Source organism: Pterocles gutturalis, unplaced genomic scaffold (assembly GCF_000699245.1).
Source record: "Pterocles gutturalis isolate BGI_N339 unplaced genomic scaffold, ASM69924v1 scaffold42079, whole genome shotgun sequence".
NCBI lineage: Eukaryota > Metazoa > Chordata > Aves > Pterocliformes > Pteroclidae > Pterocles > Pterocles gutturalis.
The window spans coordinates 1-19462 of record NW_010137536.1 but is presented as its reverse complement, the minus strand read 5'-3'; the positions used below and the strand labels follow the sequence as shown (position 1 = coordinate 19462).

The window sequence follows — 19462 nt, the reverse complement described above, 5'->3', positions numbered from 1 at the left end:
TTAGGGTGGATTATGATCACTTTTATTTACACAATGTCTTATCTCTGTATACTTAGCCGGCACACTAATATATCCAAAAGATATATAAAAGAAGAACATGAAGAACATACCATTTAAATGAAAAATAATAGTTGGACTTTTGAGGCAAAGAGAAAGCAAATTTTGGGTGGAGTAAAGTGTTTCTTTGGATTAGTAACTAGTTTAGCAAATTTTGCGCTGCAAATACCACATTGTGAGTGTTCCCTCTTTGAACTTTTAATTTTAGTGTTCTGTACAAATGTGTTCACAATTTCTTATGTAAAACCACAGAAACACTTATTTGAGAAAGAATTTCAACAGAAACAGAATTGCAGCTTTTAAAAAAATCAGATTTTTCATCTGTTTTGTAAGTTTCTAGTTTTGTATGTTTACATGTGCAGTTTGATTATAGTCGAATGTGCCTTATTCATGGACATTTAAGGCAACAGACATTTTAATAAGAAAAAGAATAGTCACTTGTAAATGTTCCAAAATGATGCTTTAAAAGCACAAAATATTCCGTCACTGGACACACTTTCCAGTGCCTGACACGGCGCTGTTCCTAGGAGATGGTTAGGAAAATGAGAGGCATATTCAGAGCCCCGTGCTATACTCTCCTGCTCTTCACTGCGACACATCAGCTCAGAGGCTGAAATCACAACTCTCATGAAAGCAGATATTATCTGGAGTAGCTGCGCCATTTTTTTCTGGTTGAAACTGTGTTACAAACTAGGCTTCTAACCCAGTTAGCCCCAGTGTACCCCTGAGAGCACTGCTGTGCTTTTCAACATAGAGTTGGTAAAATGTGAGGCATTGTGACCGGAACTGGGCACATGTAATTGGTACAACTCAGGTTATACACGTTGTGGTTGAGGGCTTGAAGCCCCTAGAAGTTCTAGTAAAGATATTTCTGTAGAATAGTGGAACTACGTTAAAATGGTATTTTGAGTTTAGCAGGCTTAGCAAAAACTGGAGAAGTCATATTCTGAAATGTCTGACAAATGCACTGGTCCTGATGGGACCCAGCAGTGCTCCCTCTGCTCTCATGGGTGATGCTCATCCGTGACTGATGGGTTTGGTGTTACTAATTATTCGCCACTCTGATGGAGCAAAGTACATAGCGTCTGTCTCCAGCTTTGATGGCAGCATTCGTATTCTTAAAATTTAAGCACCTGACCCAGTGCTTTGGTCTGTGAGAAGTCAGTACTTCGCAGGATCAAGCCTGCTTCCATAGGCTTACGTTGGGAGATCAAACCAGTGTTCAGTGCTTTGTCTAAGGTTTTGTTCTTGGACTGTGCTGTTACTGAAACATTTTTAATTAGATTCTGCTAGTGTTGGGCAGTCACAATAAGTTCGGCCTTTTCTTTATCAGTTGGAAAGCAGTGGCTCCTACTCTTTTATTCCCATTTTCAGACTATTAGAAGCCTTTGCTAGTTCTCATGGTGGTCTTATAAAGGGAATGAAGCTTCTGGTTCTTGTTGGCTGCAATTCTAGAATTAGTAAATATAAAGCTGTGAAATTGGCTAGAAAATAGTGGCGGGAGAGGGTAAGTGGGAAGTGAGGGCTTGCTGCCTCCTCCAACAGCAGAACAGGAGGGATGAAGCCAAGCTGCAAGGTGTTGGCCTCAAACTAGTAAAAAGCAGTCTGTACTGCATGCGATGGGGTAGGGAATGCTTGGCTCCCAGTGTTCGCACAGGTTGCCATAGATGCTAAAAGCTCACAGAGCAACATGATAATTATGCAGAAGAAAAATGTATCGATTGCTGCTAAATTTGGGAAGTCACTGGGCCACACACTGTTGAATCTTCCCCTGGCTCTTGGGGAAGTTTCAGGGTGTGCTTTCCCTTTTCTTAGGTTCTTCTCTTGGTATATACTGTTGGGCTTTTTTTCCCAGAGAGAAGATACTAGGTGGGTCTCTGGCCTGCATACAATAATTCTCACATTCCTCAATTAGCTAAAATGATAAATGTATATTCATGTATTATACATTTTATATGTGTATATATAGTAGGGCAGACTTAAAAAATTAAATGCATCTGTCACTTAAGTTAATGCTTTTTCTGGATTGCCACTTAGGTATAAACTATTCCTACAGTGTCATTTATATAAATCTTTAATTTTACAGAAAAGTTTTAAATAGTCAATTGAAAAAGAAAATAAAATAAGACTACCAATGAAAAATAAATTAAATAAATTTCAGTAGCTTTGTGTTATTGTATGAAGTATGAATTAAGAAAAATGCGTCACTTTCATTGGTAGACCCAAATAAGTCCCAACTGTTGCGTTTGACTCAGTTGCAATGTGATATTTTTGTATTTTTGTATCCTACTTCCTTTTTTTGTTTTAATAAATAAATCCCCCGTGCAAACCTGATATTCTAGTTAAGTACATATGTACTGTTTCTCTGTAAAAGTTGGGCTAGCTTCTGTTGGCTTATTAATTCTGAGTTTATTAATTTGATGTGTATTTATGAAAATATTTTTTAATTTGTATTTTTTTGGGATATTCTTCCTGGTGAGATTAGGATGGGGACAGGTCATTTTAGTGACTGTACATACCATCACACAGTAATCAGATGTGGAGACTAATATATGTACAGCTGTATTACAACTGCAGCTTAGCATTTTCAGAATTATTTGTATACTGCAGAAAGAAAAAGCCCATAATCATATTTTCTGTATGTTAGAAGTAGGCACAAGGGAAGAGTGTTTCAAAGGAACACATCAGAATTCAGACAAGCAGGTCTATTAGTTACATACATTTTTATGAATGCATGTTAAATGAAGTTGAATTTTCATAGCTTAGGCAGTTTCAGAACCATGTCACTAGTTTGTGCTCCCTAGCTTTATGCAGGTGGTGTATGTGGTGCATGTCAGACTCCTGAGCCTCTGTCACTCGGGTTTTGCCAGCACCTTGCGTGCATCTTTCACACATATACAGTTGGCAGTGATTATTGTCTTGAATCAGAGTTGAAAAACAAATATTTAACTGCTGACATTGTCACACTGTAGCCTTAATTTTGAATTAATGAGGGAAAACCTGTCTTTGGTTGATACTGTTAGACTGAAAATGAAGAGGAATCTCTTTGTTCTCTTCAAATGGCATTTAAACCAGTAAGAATGGTAGAGATTAATTTTAAATGTGTGTTAAATAGCTTTCTAATAGATAACGCCTTTTAGGAAAATTTCTAGAGTTTGTGTAAGGAGAATAATGCACTTTAGCTTGAGCAGGACAAAAGATTACGGACCCTGCTGACCTTGTAATTTGTGAGTTTGAATCTGCCTCCTACATTGGCCTGATGTATCAAGAGGTATTGGTGGCTGGAAAGAAAAATTACAATACACTAAAAATCACTTCGTTCTTAAACCAGTAAAATCTGGAGTTTTTAAGTTGAACTTTGTGTTATGTTCAACTATACCTTTGTATTTGGAAGAGTATAATTACATTTCATGCTTTGGCTTTGGTAGTTGGGAGCAAAGATCAGGAGGGATTCTCTTCAACAGTTTTCCTGAGTGGTTGTCCTCCCACTCCCATCACCTTTCTGTCCGCATTCCCAGTTTTCCTAAAACATCAGCCTTTAGCCCGAGCACATTACACATTAGGGATGTTCTAGCCCTGCAGGTTGTAGAAAGGATTTGACCTCTCTCGGATGGCTGATTGCTGATGTGAGTTTACATTCATACAAATCTATAGGCTTTGGTTTAGGAAGGAGTTGCCCCCAGATGAGATGAGTAGTGACTATGGGATTTTTTTCTGCAACGTCATCACTGAGATCACCTTCTGGATGTCTTGCTGGACCAGTCACTTTGCACTGTCGCAGTGTTGGACCTTGGCAGACATTCTTTGCTTCTGGAATGCAACTGAAGGTTAAAACAGTTTATCTGAAGCCTTTCATTTTACTCTGCAGCTGTCGAGGGAAATGGTTTGTTTTCAAACGCGATTAGATTGAACATGTCAACAGCTCCTTTCACCTAAAAATCTGTAAAACTGTTCAACAATTGTCATGGAGTATGGCTGACATCTGGAAAAACTAATATATACTAAGTACAAAGTGTGATACAGCATCTTCTGATTTACAGCTATTTTAGACTAGGAGTGCTGTTGAAATATTTGACCACAGTGTTTAATCTCTATCCATAGCTGGCTATCCCTACTTTGTCTAGTCTCTCCTATACAATTTTCAAGTCTTTTAAGGACCTTAGATCCCACCTCCTTTGTAGCATACTCACTGAAGGTCTTTTGACTTCTTCTTCCATATTGTCATCTTTGTTATTCTCACTACAAGATTAATGCAGTGTGGTGTATTAAGCTTAATTAATGCATGATTTTTTAAAAGTGACATCAAGTTTAATTTTTTTTAAACTTTTTTATTAATTTTGGATGAACTTCTTGCTTTCTATTTGTTAAAAATTACATCTGGTACCTCTTGTATGCAAACCAGCAGTTTATCTTAGAAGAAGATCCCTTAGTGAATTAAATGAAATGTACTCTATGAAATAATGTGTGGTCACGTAAAACATGTTCTTTAATAGGTGGCTACTCATTGTGTGCAAAGTTTAGTCAAATCAAACTCTAGTAATATTTATAAAAGTTAGACCATCAGAAATACTTGATAGTGCCATGTTGTTTGCAGCAAGTTCTTGCAACTATCTATTGCGTGCTGAGGTTCATGTACGCTTTTGATTACAATCTGATGCGGTTTTGATGTGCACAGCTCTTGTAAGTGCAATTTGTGTTTTTAACGTTATCTGCAAAAGGGTTTTCTCTAGTGATCAGATTTGAAATTGATCTGATGCTTCTGGTTTATTTAGGAGAAAGCAACTGATAGCGATAGCAAGCTCACTTCATGAGCTAAGTTACATAAACCAGACTAATTATTCCATCTTTTAGTAATGATGGAGTAACATTTCGCACTGAATAATGACTCTTCATCTAAGGATAGGGAATTTGAAGGATTATTTTAACTAATGGAGGGAAAAGAAGAGGTGTGGTAAATCTCAGAATATGAGAGCATTTGTTACTCGCTTTAGAAAGCACTAATAAGACTTTGAATTAGGAATTTGGTTTTCTTTATATTAGCCAGCATTTTTCTTTTGATCTTTTTCTCTGGATTTTGAAATACTCAGGGAAGACATGTATTTTTCCTACTTGGAGAACACATTAGGTGTTCTTTCGAAAAAGTGTGTTTTTGTTAGCCTGGTTTCCTGCTTTGTTTCCCGTCTTCCCTTTGTTCTGTGATTGGCAAACACCTGTTTTTTTTTGACTAATGTTTTTGAGGTACCTTTAATAAAGAATTTAATTTAAACCCTCTATTTAGAGTCGCTTTTGTAGTAACAGAGTTTAATTTAATGTTTCTGTGTTTGCATGCTTCCAAGTATTTTTAATTCATTTCTGTGTAATCACTCCATTGAAGTGATTATGAATGCTGCACTTACGGTGCTTCAAACCTGAGAGCCGGGCAAAGCGGAGCCCACTGATGAGCGTTAGTATGCTTTGCTGCTGGGAAAATGGACCTGAGACAAGGTGGCTGTGTGAAACCTGATTCCCAGAGTGACTGTTCACTCCGAAAGTTGAGCTAAAACAAATTTTCACTGACTTTCTTAGGCCTGGCCTAAGTTTAGGGTTTAGTCAGGTTTAGTATTATATTTTTAGAAATACCAAGGGATGAAGCAGTTGAGTTTACAATGTATTTTGTAATGGGCTCCCTAAGAAAACAAGTTGGAAGGGGTTTTGCATGTTGCTTTTCCTGCTAATAGCTGCTTTTCAATTGTGGTTATCAACCTGTCATGTTCGTGAACATCTAGTGCTGCGTTTTCTGAGTCATCCTACCTGCAAGGGGCTGTTTTAGTGGAACTGCTGAGGTATGGTTTCAGCGACAACAGTACAACCGCAAGTGATCCTGATGACTGTCTGAGCTGATCGTGATCAGTTGTTACCGTCTTCACCTTGTTTCTGAGACTTAAGTCAAGTGGAGTACCTAACATGGTGCCATCTCAGAAACCAGTAGCTGAACTGGGGAAGATGGAGGTGAGTGCAGGCACTAACACAGCTCCAAATATGACTGTCAGTGAGGTAGCCCTGAGCTCAGGGAGCTGTAAATAGCATCACTTCTGATCGTGCAACGTGCAAGGTGTGCTGTTTAGCAACTTGGAGCGGTTTCTGTTATAAACCAGAGTTTGTCACTTGGTGGTCAGAGAGACAGCGAGGAAGCCCGAGTGTTAGCCAGCTGCCCAGTGGCTGGCCTGTCGACCATGGAGGCAAATATTAACATCATTGTACTGAGTATTCCTTTAAAAAAACCTAAATAAACAAAAACAAGAAACCCACCCTGACCCCCAAAAGGTAAGTTTTAACACAATGAGTGGAGGGAAGAGCTCTAAGGCTCATCCTTTTTTGTGAAGAGGAGCCCAGAGGTCTGGCTTGTCCAGCGTGTGAAGATAAGAGCTGATAAGGGTTTCTCACTGCTATGAGTTCACAGTGATGTGTGAATGTGAACTCTGATGGGGATGAGAAGATACCTGAGTCTTGTTGACCAAAGACTAAATGACAATGAATTGTCTATATATAAATTCTGGCTTGAAATGAGAGCTGACCCATGCTGCCTGCTGGGTGCAGGAGAGCCCTTCCAGGAGCAGCGGTAGAGGTGCTACTGATAAAGCTCCAGCTTTTTTACTTACTGTTACTTACTTATCTCGCTGCTTTTGTTCCCAGGAAAAACCATACTTAGTGGTGTGGTGTGTAAAACAGCCACAGTGAGTGTGGTATATGCGGGATGTGTCTTTTGTCATGCCTTTGCATGTCTTTCCTGTGGAGGAGAAACATAACCAGCAGAGAAACAGTGATAAAGTTCTATCGAGAAATGCTACTTGTGATAAGAAAAAGTTACTGGGAGCCGCTATGTAGGTCTCCTTTCTGATAATGCCAAGCGGATAGCCAGCATGTGTCATTCTCTCCTGGAAAATGATGGTACAGTTTGACTCTCTCTAATAGCTGCCTTGTTTAATTTTTCTGAAATGCCACGTTGCTGGTAGGAAGAGAGCCACATACATACAACCTGTGCTCACAATCTGGGAACTGGCATAGCGATGTTAGTATTGCTAAGCAACAGTTGGCATCATGCTGTCCGCTAGAGCTGTTCCCTCTTCATTCTCTTTGCCTGAAAATCCAGATCAGCGTCTAGCTCAAGGTTTAAATAGTGAAAAAGAATAATAAAGTGATTTTGTGTGTGTTTGTGTGTGTGTGTAAAGTTTGTCATTCTTTTTGTTAGTAAAGCATTAAGTAACAATTCCAAGAAATGTCAGGGTGTTCTTTGTTCATCCCTAAAACAGTGAATCCTGATGATCTTTGTGCCTTGCAATAGGATGTCTATCGTGTGAAGTAAGGCCAGTTTCCTACATAGCCAGCCATGCCAGATCTCACCAAATACGGCATGAAACAGAGACCTTATGTAGAAATGTGCATCTTTATACTAGTGGATTGTAGGATCAAAACAGGTCTTAGTTATTTGCTTTAGTACTGTAGGTACCTCCAAAGGTGAAGATTTGTGCACAGGGAGAGCAATCTTGATAGCCCTGGATTTTAAATGCCTTTTTTTGGTTAAGGAAAGACTTTCTCTGCTGCTTCTGCAAAAGCTGATTGTATACTTGCTCAGACAGAAAGTACCTAAAAATATAAAAATTCCAATGGGAGATACTGCTAGTTAAGCAACTCTGGGTGGCTACCTGTTTTAACTTTTGTTTAGTTATTGATGATACTAAGTGAAATTTGTTGCTAAGCTTGTTAGCTAAATATGAGATATGCACAGAAAATTCATCCTCTTTATTTGCAAGACCTGGATAATTTTTGTTCTGTATAGGTTTTTGTTTGTTTTTCTTGGGGTTTTTTGTTTGTTTGGGGTTTGTTTTGTTTTGATTTTACTTTCACTGCTCTTGTGAATCTCCATTTTAGTAACGACAACGAATCATACAACATTCCAAATTTCCACTTTTTATTAGCTGCGTTCCCAGCTGCTCGGTGATGTGGGGTCATTTTTATGGTATATTTTGACCAAGTTCAGGAAACAGGTATTTTGCCACTTACTTTGTGGAGACATTTGAGCAGATCTCGTTCTAGCATTTGTATTCATTTTCATTTTCCATTTCTTTTAGTTTTGTTTCATCCTTTGCTTCCAAGCATATTTCATACACTGTGTTTGCTTCTTCCTTTGCTGCGTTCCAATAACCTTTGTGTAAGTATGTATGCACAGACATTAATATAGCCTCCATTTAATGAGTAGTTAGACTGTGCATATTAAGCTCCCTTCATCTTTTTAAATTATTTCTGGTCATTCTTGCTACTGCTTGTTAAATCTTATGTTTCTTTTCTAATGCGTTTTCCTGGTACTTCAGTTTGCAGAACAAATGTGTTGTGCAATGGGTGGTTGTAAAAATGAGTGTAAAATAGCGAATGTTTTGCAAGGAACCGATTGATTGTGTGAATCTGTTCACAAGCTCTACTGGTGGGATGTATGCGTGTGCACAGAGATGTTTTCTGATCAGCGGGATGAGCCAGAAGACTAAGCACTGTTCTTCATACTATTTGCCCGCTGACTTTTCAGTGAAGTTCAAGGTCTTACTGCCTGCAGGAGTGTCTAAATGCCCCAGCACCATATAGTTCAAAGACATCCTAAAGCAGTTGATTTTAGTCTTGAGTATTTGTTAGATGGTAAAGGTTAGAGCTAAAGGGAACTTTAAATGGGAAATTTTCAAGTTGCAAGTTTCTCAATAACTTTTTTCCTGACAGAAATACATATCAACCAAGACTGTTGGCCTGGCAATATTGAGAAATATTTTTACATACACTGTTTTCCAGATTTTTGCAGACTTCCTCCAGACTTTTCCTTCAGTATCATTCAGAAAACTTGGAAGATTTTTTTTTTTTTCTCCTATTCCTTTTTAAAGACTCGGTTGCTTTTGGAGCGTGGTAAAGGGTTGTTTTTCCCTGTAGAGAAAATAGTTTTGCCACGACAGAGCTGTGTGATGTATGCCCAAGTTCTGGTAATATGAGTCATTGAATGATGCTATCTGTAATTTTAAAAAGTCATTTTGGGGACATCTGGAAAATTATAGAGTTGTTTGTTGATAGAAAAATCAGAATAGAAGAATTTCTGCAACAGGACATAGGCCTTGCTTGCTTACCGTATTATGGATAACTTAAGAATATTTAATATGCACAATCTACTTCTGCATGGTTGACTTCAGCATTAGAATGCACTGTAATCTGTGTATCTCCTGTTTTGGGCTGATAGCTCCAATTCACCATATGAAAAGTTTGAAGTGTAGAGTGTGAGACAACAGAAGAATCAGAAGTCAGAACTTGTTCTGTGCCTTTGTGTTAATCTAACGATATATTAATACGTGTTTCTTAATTCTAGGAAATCTGTCCAGTCTAAGTCGTCTTGGCCTAAGGTACAATAGGCTGTCAGCAATTCCAAAGTCTCTAGCAAAATGCAGTGAACTTGATGAACTGAACCTGGAGAATAACAACATTTCTTCTTTACCAGAGGTGAGAATTAGAGGGAGTGGACTGGGGAGGGAATGTTGCTGTAAGACATTGGTGTTTTGTAGAGGGATTGGAACAAGTGAAATTATTTTGTCTTGCATCATAATTCTGAGGAATACCCTTTGTTTTAATATCCATGTGTGTAATGTGAAATATTGCAATTCTGTACGTATTAGGTGTATCTAACTAGTATAGAAGAACTAATGTCATACAGCTTCAGCTGGAAGTGGGAACAGAGTGTATTTGCTGTCCTGTCTCTTTGGAAAACCTTAAGTAGGAAGTCCAGGTTCCCACTGTCCAAGCTAGATAAGTGTTCCTCAATGTTTATGTTTCATGGAGGTGGGGAAGAAGTAGAAAAATGGAAAATGGGGTATCTCCCCATGTAATTGACGCAAGAATGACATTTAAGAGAGTGCGTAAAGCTTGTCACAACTGCTTGGCCTCAGCATTCTCATTTTAATGTGGGGAAGTGTGCTGTTGACACCAATGTGGTATCGTCTGGCAAGTCATTGACACGCCTTCCATTGGTTATGAAAAATAGAAATTTGCATCATTTTTCAGTTTCCAGTGACTGTGTGAGGATGATGGGGAAAAAGGGGGAAGACAGATCCATTTTATTGCTTCTCTTTTCATAGCTGCTGCACTTCACTGTCTTACCTTGGTCTCTCTTGCTTCAAACTTAGTGGGGCACCAAGGAAAATGTCCATAGTTAGAAATTCTGGAGCCATCTTGTCAGTCTCTTCAGTTAACACATTCCCTGAACAGAGTGCTTTGCTAGGTCTGGGGTGAAGAGGCAGAAGGCCCTAGTCCCCAGTGCATCTGTACATTTTTGTATACTCGTAGAGTTGTCTGAGATGTGCCCCTGTGGACTCCAGTTTCACAGTCCTGGATAGCTACAGCAGTTAGTTACAGACCATTTTTTAAATACAGCTTTGATTTCTGCAGACTTTGAAACTATTTAAACTGCTGGGTTATACCTTTAAACCTTTTAATTTTCTTAGTTTCTTGAGACTTTATCAGGGCAGCAGAGCATTAGATGCTCAGTTATATAGGAAACTATACACAGAAGAAAAAAAACCCAAAATACATTTGGGGTTAGGTAAAGTACTCATACTAACAAAGTGCAGTAAGTAACTACTTTCCTTCAGATAAATTTCTGATCTCAGCAATGATAGACTGAAAACAAAGAATTTAATAAATGTGTGGGTAAAGCTATCATTTAAGAAAATGCAACTGAGTGAAAGCCACCAGACTGCTTTTAAGATGAGAGCTAAGCTAGCCCACCCCACCCAGACATATTATAAAAGCAACTATGGTATAATTACAAAAAGCTGATGTGAGGGATGACTGCTTGCTTTAAAATATGTTCAGTCGTAATGCAAAACTCTTTGTGACTGTGCTGCCTTCTTCACGTGTATTTGCCAACAATCTTAACACTTAAACTGCTAGCTTGCAGAAGTGTATAGTTAATACTGTAGTCTGTAAAACATTCTGTGTTGTAATACAAAGAACTGTGTTTGTAGGATAAACTTCTGAATTTCAAAACAGAGCCGAAGCTGCTGACACAATGCCTAATAAATATTTTATCTTAAAAGAATGGGCTGGGAGAAGGCAGCACTGCCACAGCTCTCGTAGATACAAGAGCATTGTTCTCTTTGTACTGCCAAAGCTCTCTTGCTTCCCTTCAAATGTGTTTAATTACTCTAGGCTATTAGTGTGTATTAGCTAACATATTTTTAATACTTTTGTATGGAAGCAGACTTCAAAAATGGCTTTTTGAAATGCCAAGATCCATTTGAAGTAATAAAATGTGTTTGTAACAGAGCTCAGGGACTGCCTAACCCTAGGACAAAGAATATCCGTTAATTAAAGTTTAGCTAGAAGCAGCATTTCCTAATCAAAGACTATACTAGTTAATGATTAGGTTAGATTAATACTGATTTGAATATCCATTATTTTATCTTTAGGGGGAAAATTGCTTCACTGATACTTGTTGAGATGCCCCTAGAATTGTATTTCAGTACTTAAAGTTTTAGCCATGACATGTAGACAAGTCCCTATTTAATCCTGTTTTATTTACAATAATGTTAATAAACTATTTAGAAAAGTAGCCAGAGCTTTCCTAGTGAAACAGCAAAGCCATGTTCTTAGAGCTTTTACAGTGAATATAGCACAGAAATGGCATTCCAGAAATACTGACAGGAATACAGTTGGAGTCATTATCTTGTTACCGCTCATTCCTGATTGCAGGTGTTGCATTATTTATGGTATGTAATACCATGCATAAATCTACAATTTCTGTAATACTTAAGCAAATAGGGCTGAATTCAAGTTGACATAGTAATAAGCAAAGGTGACACTTCAGCAGTAATTTAGATCTCATTATTCGTGCCCACAGTTCCAGCAACGTGCTTGGCACGTAACTAACATAAACTCTGGGATCCGTGCTGCTGAGACTGGAGAATCTAATTAGATTGTGAAGTGAAATGAGACTCTGGATTCAATGGGCAATGATTGCTACCAGTTTAACTCCAGGCTTCTTGCTTTTCATTTCTTAATGGGGGGAAGGAGGAAAAAAAAGGTGGGGTAGTAACTGTTTAGGAATATTTTGAAAACAGGAAAAAATACCTTGAATTTCCAAACTCTGCGCTTCCCATTCTTTTTCTCTGTCCTGTCACATTATCTGAAACTCCTACAGCCTAAAAGGAAACTTCTACCAGATGTGATCACAATGTGGGTTTTTATTAAATTAACAAAGATTTGTACTGGAAATATCAAATGTCTGTTTGAAAAATGGTGTATGCAGTTGATACTTCTTTGGTCTCCACTCTCAACTGTGAGCAGGCATCAACACTGGGTGAGCTGCAGTTGGGTGACGTTGGCTGATGCCGGGACCACTGTTCAGTGGTGCCAGGACACGCTGCAGATGTGCCCGCCAGCTGCTGCCCCTCTGCTCTTCAGAGCTGCCCAAGACATAGCTGTGTGTTATTAAAAAAAATCCTTTCAGAGGAGAAAAGAGTTACAAAATGTCCTAAGCTTGTGCTTTGAAACGTGATATGTTTGCTTATTTTTGTATCTGGCAGTATGTAAGGAGAGAGGGGGAAATAAGGGAAAGGCTGACGACTGTGAGCAGAGATTGTTGATGGAAGTTTTATCAAATTTAACACTCGTGTATGTGTCGTAACACTTATTTAGGGATGGACTTGGGTGGGAAAACATTTCTTATTAGACCCATGAGGAAAAAGAGACGTATTCAGATAAATCTGTCCTAAGTTCCTGGGTGGTTTTCTTCTCTCTACAGGGTCTTTTATCCAGCCTTGTCAAACTGACTAGTTTAACACTGGCCAGGAACTGCTTCCAGTCCTATCCCGTGGGTGGCCCGTCCCAGTTCTCCACAATCTACTCTCTCAATATGGAGCACAACCGCATCAATAAAATCCCCTTTGGAATATTCTCTAGAGCGAAAGTATTAAGTAAGCTGAACATGAAGGTGAGGCACAGAAACATGCTACTGTGTGTAAAATCAATGAGGAGCACTGTTTGCTGCTCCATGAATTCTGGCAAACTTAATGATATAAGGAATTAATTTATCATGCTGAGGTGGACACTGCTGCTGTCACATATAGAAACAATTCTATATTAGTTTAAAAATGTACTATCAAGATGTTATTGATTTGTCTTTATTTTTGTTCGTGAAGCTTTTGTCACATTTGCTCGAGTTTGAACAATGAAAATAAGAAAGTTGGTTGCAAAGTTCTTGAATGTTCACATGAACATGTAACGTTGCTTATTTCTTTCCCTCCCTCTACTGTTACAGTTTCGATTATAAACAGAATTATGTGAAATACCTTTTTTGAATACATTATTTCAAAACCTAAGTTTGGAGACTTCTGGCAGTAGTTGCAGAGCACAGAAAAAGAACCTTTAAGACTGTGCTATGTGAAGCTGCACTTAGTGAAGAGAACTAGGGAGAAGTTCTTAAATTATTTTAAAAAATAAATAATGTTTCAGCAGTTTCTAAGATCAGCTACTGTTTTAGAGTATCTTTTGGAATACATGGATTCTCAGTTTGCATTCAGACCACTTTTTATCACGCACCCGTTTGTAACTTTACACGTGTACCAGGACTTTGTATGACCTGGTGTTTTAGATTTTTTTCGTGTTTCACCTAGATCAAATTTTGTAGCTACATTTTGAGCAGTAAGATGTTCAGATTAGTTTCAGATGCTTTTACTCTGAGCCATTATGATATATTTCCTTTGTGGTGTGTTTGGTGGGGTTTTTTTTCCCTTGTTCTTTTTTTGTTTGGTTGGTTTGGTTTTTGTTTTCTTTTTTTAGCTAACTCTAAATTTTAGCATTGCTGATAGCACCTTTGTAAGTTATGGTGAATTTTCTGTTCCTCCCCACTGTCCATTGTATTCAGCAAAGGACAAAAAAAAAAAATGTTTTTAACTACTGGGACATGTGAAATCTCGAGAATTATGTACATGCAATTTTTCCACTTCAGTTCATATTAGTAACACAGAGTCAATTCTGTTATTCTAGATTGGAACTGCTTATTATGTTTTGAGGAATTTAAAAAATATTTGGCCAATCATCGGCATTTTATTCTTCTGATTTAATTATCTACTATTTTGTTATGAAGTATTTTGTAAGCAGTTTGTTTAAGCTCTCTGATGCCATGCTGATTTCTTGCAAGCACAGACCCTGTTTGATATGTTAAATCACAGGACAATCAGCTGACCTCTCTCCCCTTGGACTTCGGGACGTGGACTAGTATGGTAGAACTCAACTTAGCGACTAATCAGCTCACAAAAATCCCTGAGGATGTATCTGGGCTTGTTTCTCTTGAGGTGAGAAGAGTATAAGTGAACAGCTAAGTGAATCCCTGCAAATAGGCTTTCTCTACTTCAGGTTTAAGTAATATTATTTTTGGGTCAAGTAAAGCCAAATAAATATGCACATGTATGCTATTTAAATAGATGTGTTACATCTGTTTATGGTTGTTGGCAACAGCTTTTTGAATGTTGTTCTTTAGGCTCTAGATGAGTGTCTGTGCACAAAGGGCTAAGTACAGATATATGTATTTTTAACTATGTAGAAAGAAAATTTTTCTCAACAGAAAGTTACTGTTGTAAATTAAATGGTACTGAACTCAGTTTGATTCCTGGAGAGACCAGCATGGAAACCAGGGATCGGAAAAATGTAATGAAATGGTCTACAGCCAGAGGTGGCTTGAACATAGCACTGTGAACTTGTAGGCAGCCGCGTGGGAGTTGTCAGCCTTGGTGGGGGAAGAACTTGTAGGTTGAAACTGTGAATGAAACCTTTTGTGTCCCCTAGTCCTGTTTCCCAAGGTACCATCAGGAGAGACAAGCTTAATTGTCTTGGAGGGACATAAAGATAGATGTGCTTGTTTGGGCAGTTAAGGGGACTTCATAGCCTCTGTGAGTTGCTGGGAGAAATCTGTTGGAGTACAGTAGCAAATGGCATGTTTGAAATTACAAATTTCCAGTGTGACTGCTGCTCTGAATAATTATATGGCAAAAATTATATGGCAGAGTAAGAGCTATTTAGTGGCCCTGTTCCCTTTAAGTTAAGGCTGTGATTGATGTGATTGGGAAGTTAGTAACCTCTAACAACTGGATTTGCTGGTGGTCTGCCAGCTGCCGAAGCTGGAGAGCTGCAGGGTCCGCTGACCTGTTATAGTGCTATTTTTCTCTGCAATTAAAGAATCAAATACAAAGAGCTATTTGGGCAGTGTTTACACAAAAGTGAAGGTTCCCACAGCAGTGCTAAGTCAGCTGCATTCCATGTAGGTAATATTTTCTGTTCCTGCCTTTGTTTCTTGATACGTGATTAAAACGTTACTATTCTTATTGTTCTGTGTATATTGTAGCACATAAAGGAAGGCCACCGAAATACTGCTTGTGCTAATGCTAAGAATTTGGCTTTTATTCATTTTGGTTCTCGCTTTGATTCTAGCTTTGTTTTCTATTCTGTTCCTGCCTTTGCTGTTTCCACGTTACATGAAGTTAGTGAGAGTTGGGATTGGTAGAAGCCAGGCATTAGCAGCCTTGGCTGGCTCAGCAGGGAGTTGTGTGGGGCTAGGATGAGGGTCCACACTGGGTCCTCTTTCACATCCTTATGTTTGAATGTGCCTTGTTAAATAACTAGCTAATAGCATTGTTTAATCAGTAGTTAATTACATTACAATTCGCTATGTTGTTATGACGCTTGCTTACTTCTAAGGACTGCAAGGCTTCTCAGGAGGAAAATGGTAAAATAGTGTAAACCCCTGTTAACTTGCTTGTGGTATAATGGATAGCTCTGTTAAAGACCTTGCAAGTAAGGATACTTTTCTTGAACCAAGGATATTTATAATTCAACTTGGAAAGGAGGAGAAAAACAAGAGGCTAACACTCTACTAGGGGTGGGTGTTTCATAGGAGACCATTTGAAAAGCCAGTGGGCAGCTATGCAGTACTGCTTAGGTGCTCCAGTCTGTACATTTACTTGCTGCTGCTCCAAACCAAGGGGACACAGCGAGAAGAGGCAGTATTAAGGAGGACTTGGCAGGCATAGCAAATAATGTAAAACATGATTATGAGATAGCTATAAGGAACCGTAACAAAATTATAGGGAAGTCCAGGAAGAAATTGGTTTTCTTTGGTCATTTGAAGAATTAAGGTGTTTTTTGTTTTTGCTGTGCATTTATTATTATGTAAAATAATATTTGAAAGAATTATGTCATAAATCTATATATCATTAAAGACTTTAAAAAAAAAGATGTTAATCACTGATTTGAATTTTTTTTTATCTTTTCAGTTTGTTTCCATAATTTGAATGTAGGCTAATCTTGGACTACATTAGTTGAAAATATAAAAAGATCCTGTCTTATTGTTATTTACTAATTGCATTGCTGAAATTCTCTGTGTTTGGTTTTGTTTGGTTTTTTTTTGAGGTTCTTATCTTGTCAAACAATCTACTAAAGAAACTCCCCCATGGAATTGGAAATCTACGGAAACTCCGAGAGCTAGATCTAGAGGAAAACAAACTGGAATCCTTGCCAAATGAAATAGCTTACCTCAAGGATCTGCAGGTGAAACAATAATGGGCTGAGATAAACATCTTACATCCTTTATTTATGCCATGCTGATTTAATTGCAACTAGTTTGATGAGGGAAAATATTTGGGACTGGACATAGAACCAAAAGTTAAGAATCTTGTGCAACTTAATCCACAATCTGTCCCCATTAGTTCTCCGTCAGATTTATCAGTTAATATTGAACAAACGAATTTTGAAGAGTTTAACTGTTGTACTAGGAGTATGATACTGTAACAGGAATAGCCTCTGATTTCAGAAAGTTTTTATTTTTAGGCATATGTTTTACTATGCACTATTTTATTTTTATGTTTAGTGATGCTTAATAAAGGTCTGAAATGTTGAAAGGCAGAATTTTTTTTCTTCAAAAGCTGGAGGGTAGAACCCATCAATTTATCTGCTGTATATCTTGTTACTTGCTGTCATTTGAAGTGAAAGTCATTAAGTTAATTTTTAAAAATATGTTTTTCCCTTAGAAATTGGTTCTGACTAATAATCAGTTGACCACCCTTCCCAGAGGTATTGGTCATCTTACCAATCTGACGCACCTTGGGCTTGGAGAGAATCTTCTCACACACCTTCCTGAGGAAATTGGTAAGATACCTTTTTCTGGTTTTGTGTAGTGTGCCTGAGCCAAAGCAGTTGCTGACACGGAAGATAGGCATCTACTGTGCTCATAAGTAGAGACCGCAAAATTCATGTGAAACTTCTAGATATACACAACCTGATGTAAAGCAAGTGCCACAGGAACAGCACTATAGGGTACGATATTTATCTTGCTGAACTGTATTGAAAAGAATGGCCTAGCTTTTTTCAGTTCTTCTACAGAAAGCTGCCGAACACATGATAATGTGGAATGGTGAGATTCCTTTTCTCTCCAAATTCTCCCACAAGCTGTGTGTTATCAGTCACTTGACTTCATAAACCTGTTCTTGGAAAAAGGTCTGTGTCAGAAAGGAAAAGCACTGGTCCTCCTCTAATTCCGTGGTGTGGACAAACACTTTGTGTAAGGTGTAGACAACTGAAGCAGATGTTTCTGCTGATAGTCCCTTTGCACATACTTCTATTTATAGATCATCACCTTGATGAGGTAAGAAAAGGAATTAAAAAGGAGAAAATCTACAGAACGAAAGGGAGGAATAAGGGACTTTTTGTCTACTGGAGACATCCAGAGTAAGTGGAATTCAGAGCATCTGAAACTGAGAGCCCACATTTCTTTTATGGTCAGTCACAAGTGCCTCTGGAGCGTGATTCTGAGCACTTCAGTTAAAATCTTAACATTTAGAGCTCATTGTGGAGGAAAAATTATGAGACAAGCTACACAAAGCACAGTGTGGTCAGAAAAAGTGATGTGCAGATGAGGAACACTGGGACATGCTCTGTTTCTCCCAGCATCTTTAGTGAAGAGCTGTTACAGCTCCTGCTCATCTCGTATGTGCCTCAGTGTAGGAAGGGCCTAAAGCAATCTACATCTGGAGCCTCGTAAGTTAGTTATAAGTTAGTGGAAAGAGTTTGGATGCTGTGGAAATGAGCTGCAGAATTAAAATGAGTGAGTACACTCAAAATACTATTGTAGGAGTACAATTAAAGCTCATTGTCTTAACAGATTAGAGAATAGTTAACTATTATCAGATGTGACTGCTTCATCTATCATGCTGTCAGCTATTTCTCATTATTTCTTCTATAGCCTTTCCTTTCTGTTGGTTTTCCATGCCTTGAGCCCTGGCTACTGCTTTTCTCTTGTGAAAGATTAAATAGTCATTTAGATTATAGGAGATGTTTACGGTATTTAAGATTGTAAAATGGGGAATGTTTTGAGGAGGATTTCTATGTTTGGAATGTATTTCAAACATATGAATTAATTTTGATATTTGATTGCTGTGGAGGAAAGGAAGTATTAAGAAAATAAATTACTCTGTTTTCCAGTTTCTGGTTAATCTGTATTGTAATGTCTGTAATAGAGGCAAGTTGTAGAATTTGAATTCAGGAAAAAAATTTCACATAAGTTTGTTCCATTTAATAAATTCAGTACTATGCAGAGATGTCTCCTGCTTTCTTCCTATGGCACATTGCAGTTACAGCTTCAGGTCGTTAGTATATGGGTTATAGTTAGATAAAAGATATGGTATAGATATTTTTAACAAGATAATAGATACTGTATGGGATAAATATTTTCTAGGCCCTTCTAACTAGGTAGCTATTCAATGTTGCCTGCAATTGCAAAGCACTTGGCTGAACAGTTATGGTGAAGTGCCTCTCAGTGCTCTTATTCTGTGTATTCTCAGTTCAGTTGTTACCTCAAGATGATGTAGTAATGGATATTTTTACAGGGAAACTAAAGCAAATTGGTTCTTGCTTAGGTACCAGTGCGCCGAAAGTTTTGTGTGCTTGAAAATGGGAATTTAGAAGAGTCACTGAGCTTGTGTTTGAAAGTTATAAACTGCGTGAATAAAAAAAAAAAAAAAGTACGACTTTGTATTATTTTATTTTAACCAGGTACACTGGAGAACCTGGAAGAACTGTATTTGAACGACAACCCCAATCTGCACAGCCTTCCCTTTGAGCTGGCTCTTTGCAGCAAACTGTCAATAATGAGTATTGAGAACTGCCCGCTCAGCCACCTTCCACCTCAGATTGTTGCAGGAGGACCCTCCTTCATCATTCAGTTCCTAAAAATGCAGGGACCATATCGTGCCATGGTCTGATGCTAGTCGGATTGTCCAATACACTGTACAAAATACAAACTGCATTAATGTTGTAATTGTCTGTATATGTATATATAATATAATATATGCAGTTT

General features: G+C 38.1%; 1 protein-coding gene across 1 annotated transcript in view; it reads left to right on the top strand.

The window, feature by feature from the left end:
• SHOC2 (soc-2 suppressor of clear homolog (C. elegans)) overlaps nucleotides 1-19405 on the top strand; it is a 44821-nt gene extending 25416 nt beyond the window's left edge. Inside the window, exons 4-9 of the mRNA XM_010082632.1 lie at nucleotides 9431-9561; nucleotides 12860-13048; nucleotides 14289-14411; nucleotides 16522-16659; nucleotides 17139-17256; nucleotides 19159-19405. Coding sequence (XP_010080934.1) covers nucleotides 9431-9561; nucleotides 12860-13048; nucleotides 14289-14411; nucleotides 16522-16659; nucleotides 17139-17256; nucleotides 19159-19367 — 908 coding nt within the window. The 3' untranslated portion in view covers nucleotides 19368-19405. The remainder of the gene's footprint in view (nucleotides 1-9430; nucleotides 9562-12859; nucleotides 13049-14288; nucleotides 14412-16521; nucleotides 16660-17138; nucleotides 17257-19158) is intronic.
• The last annotated feature ends 57 nt before the right edge of the window (nucleotides 19406-19462 follow it).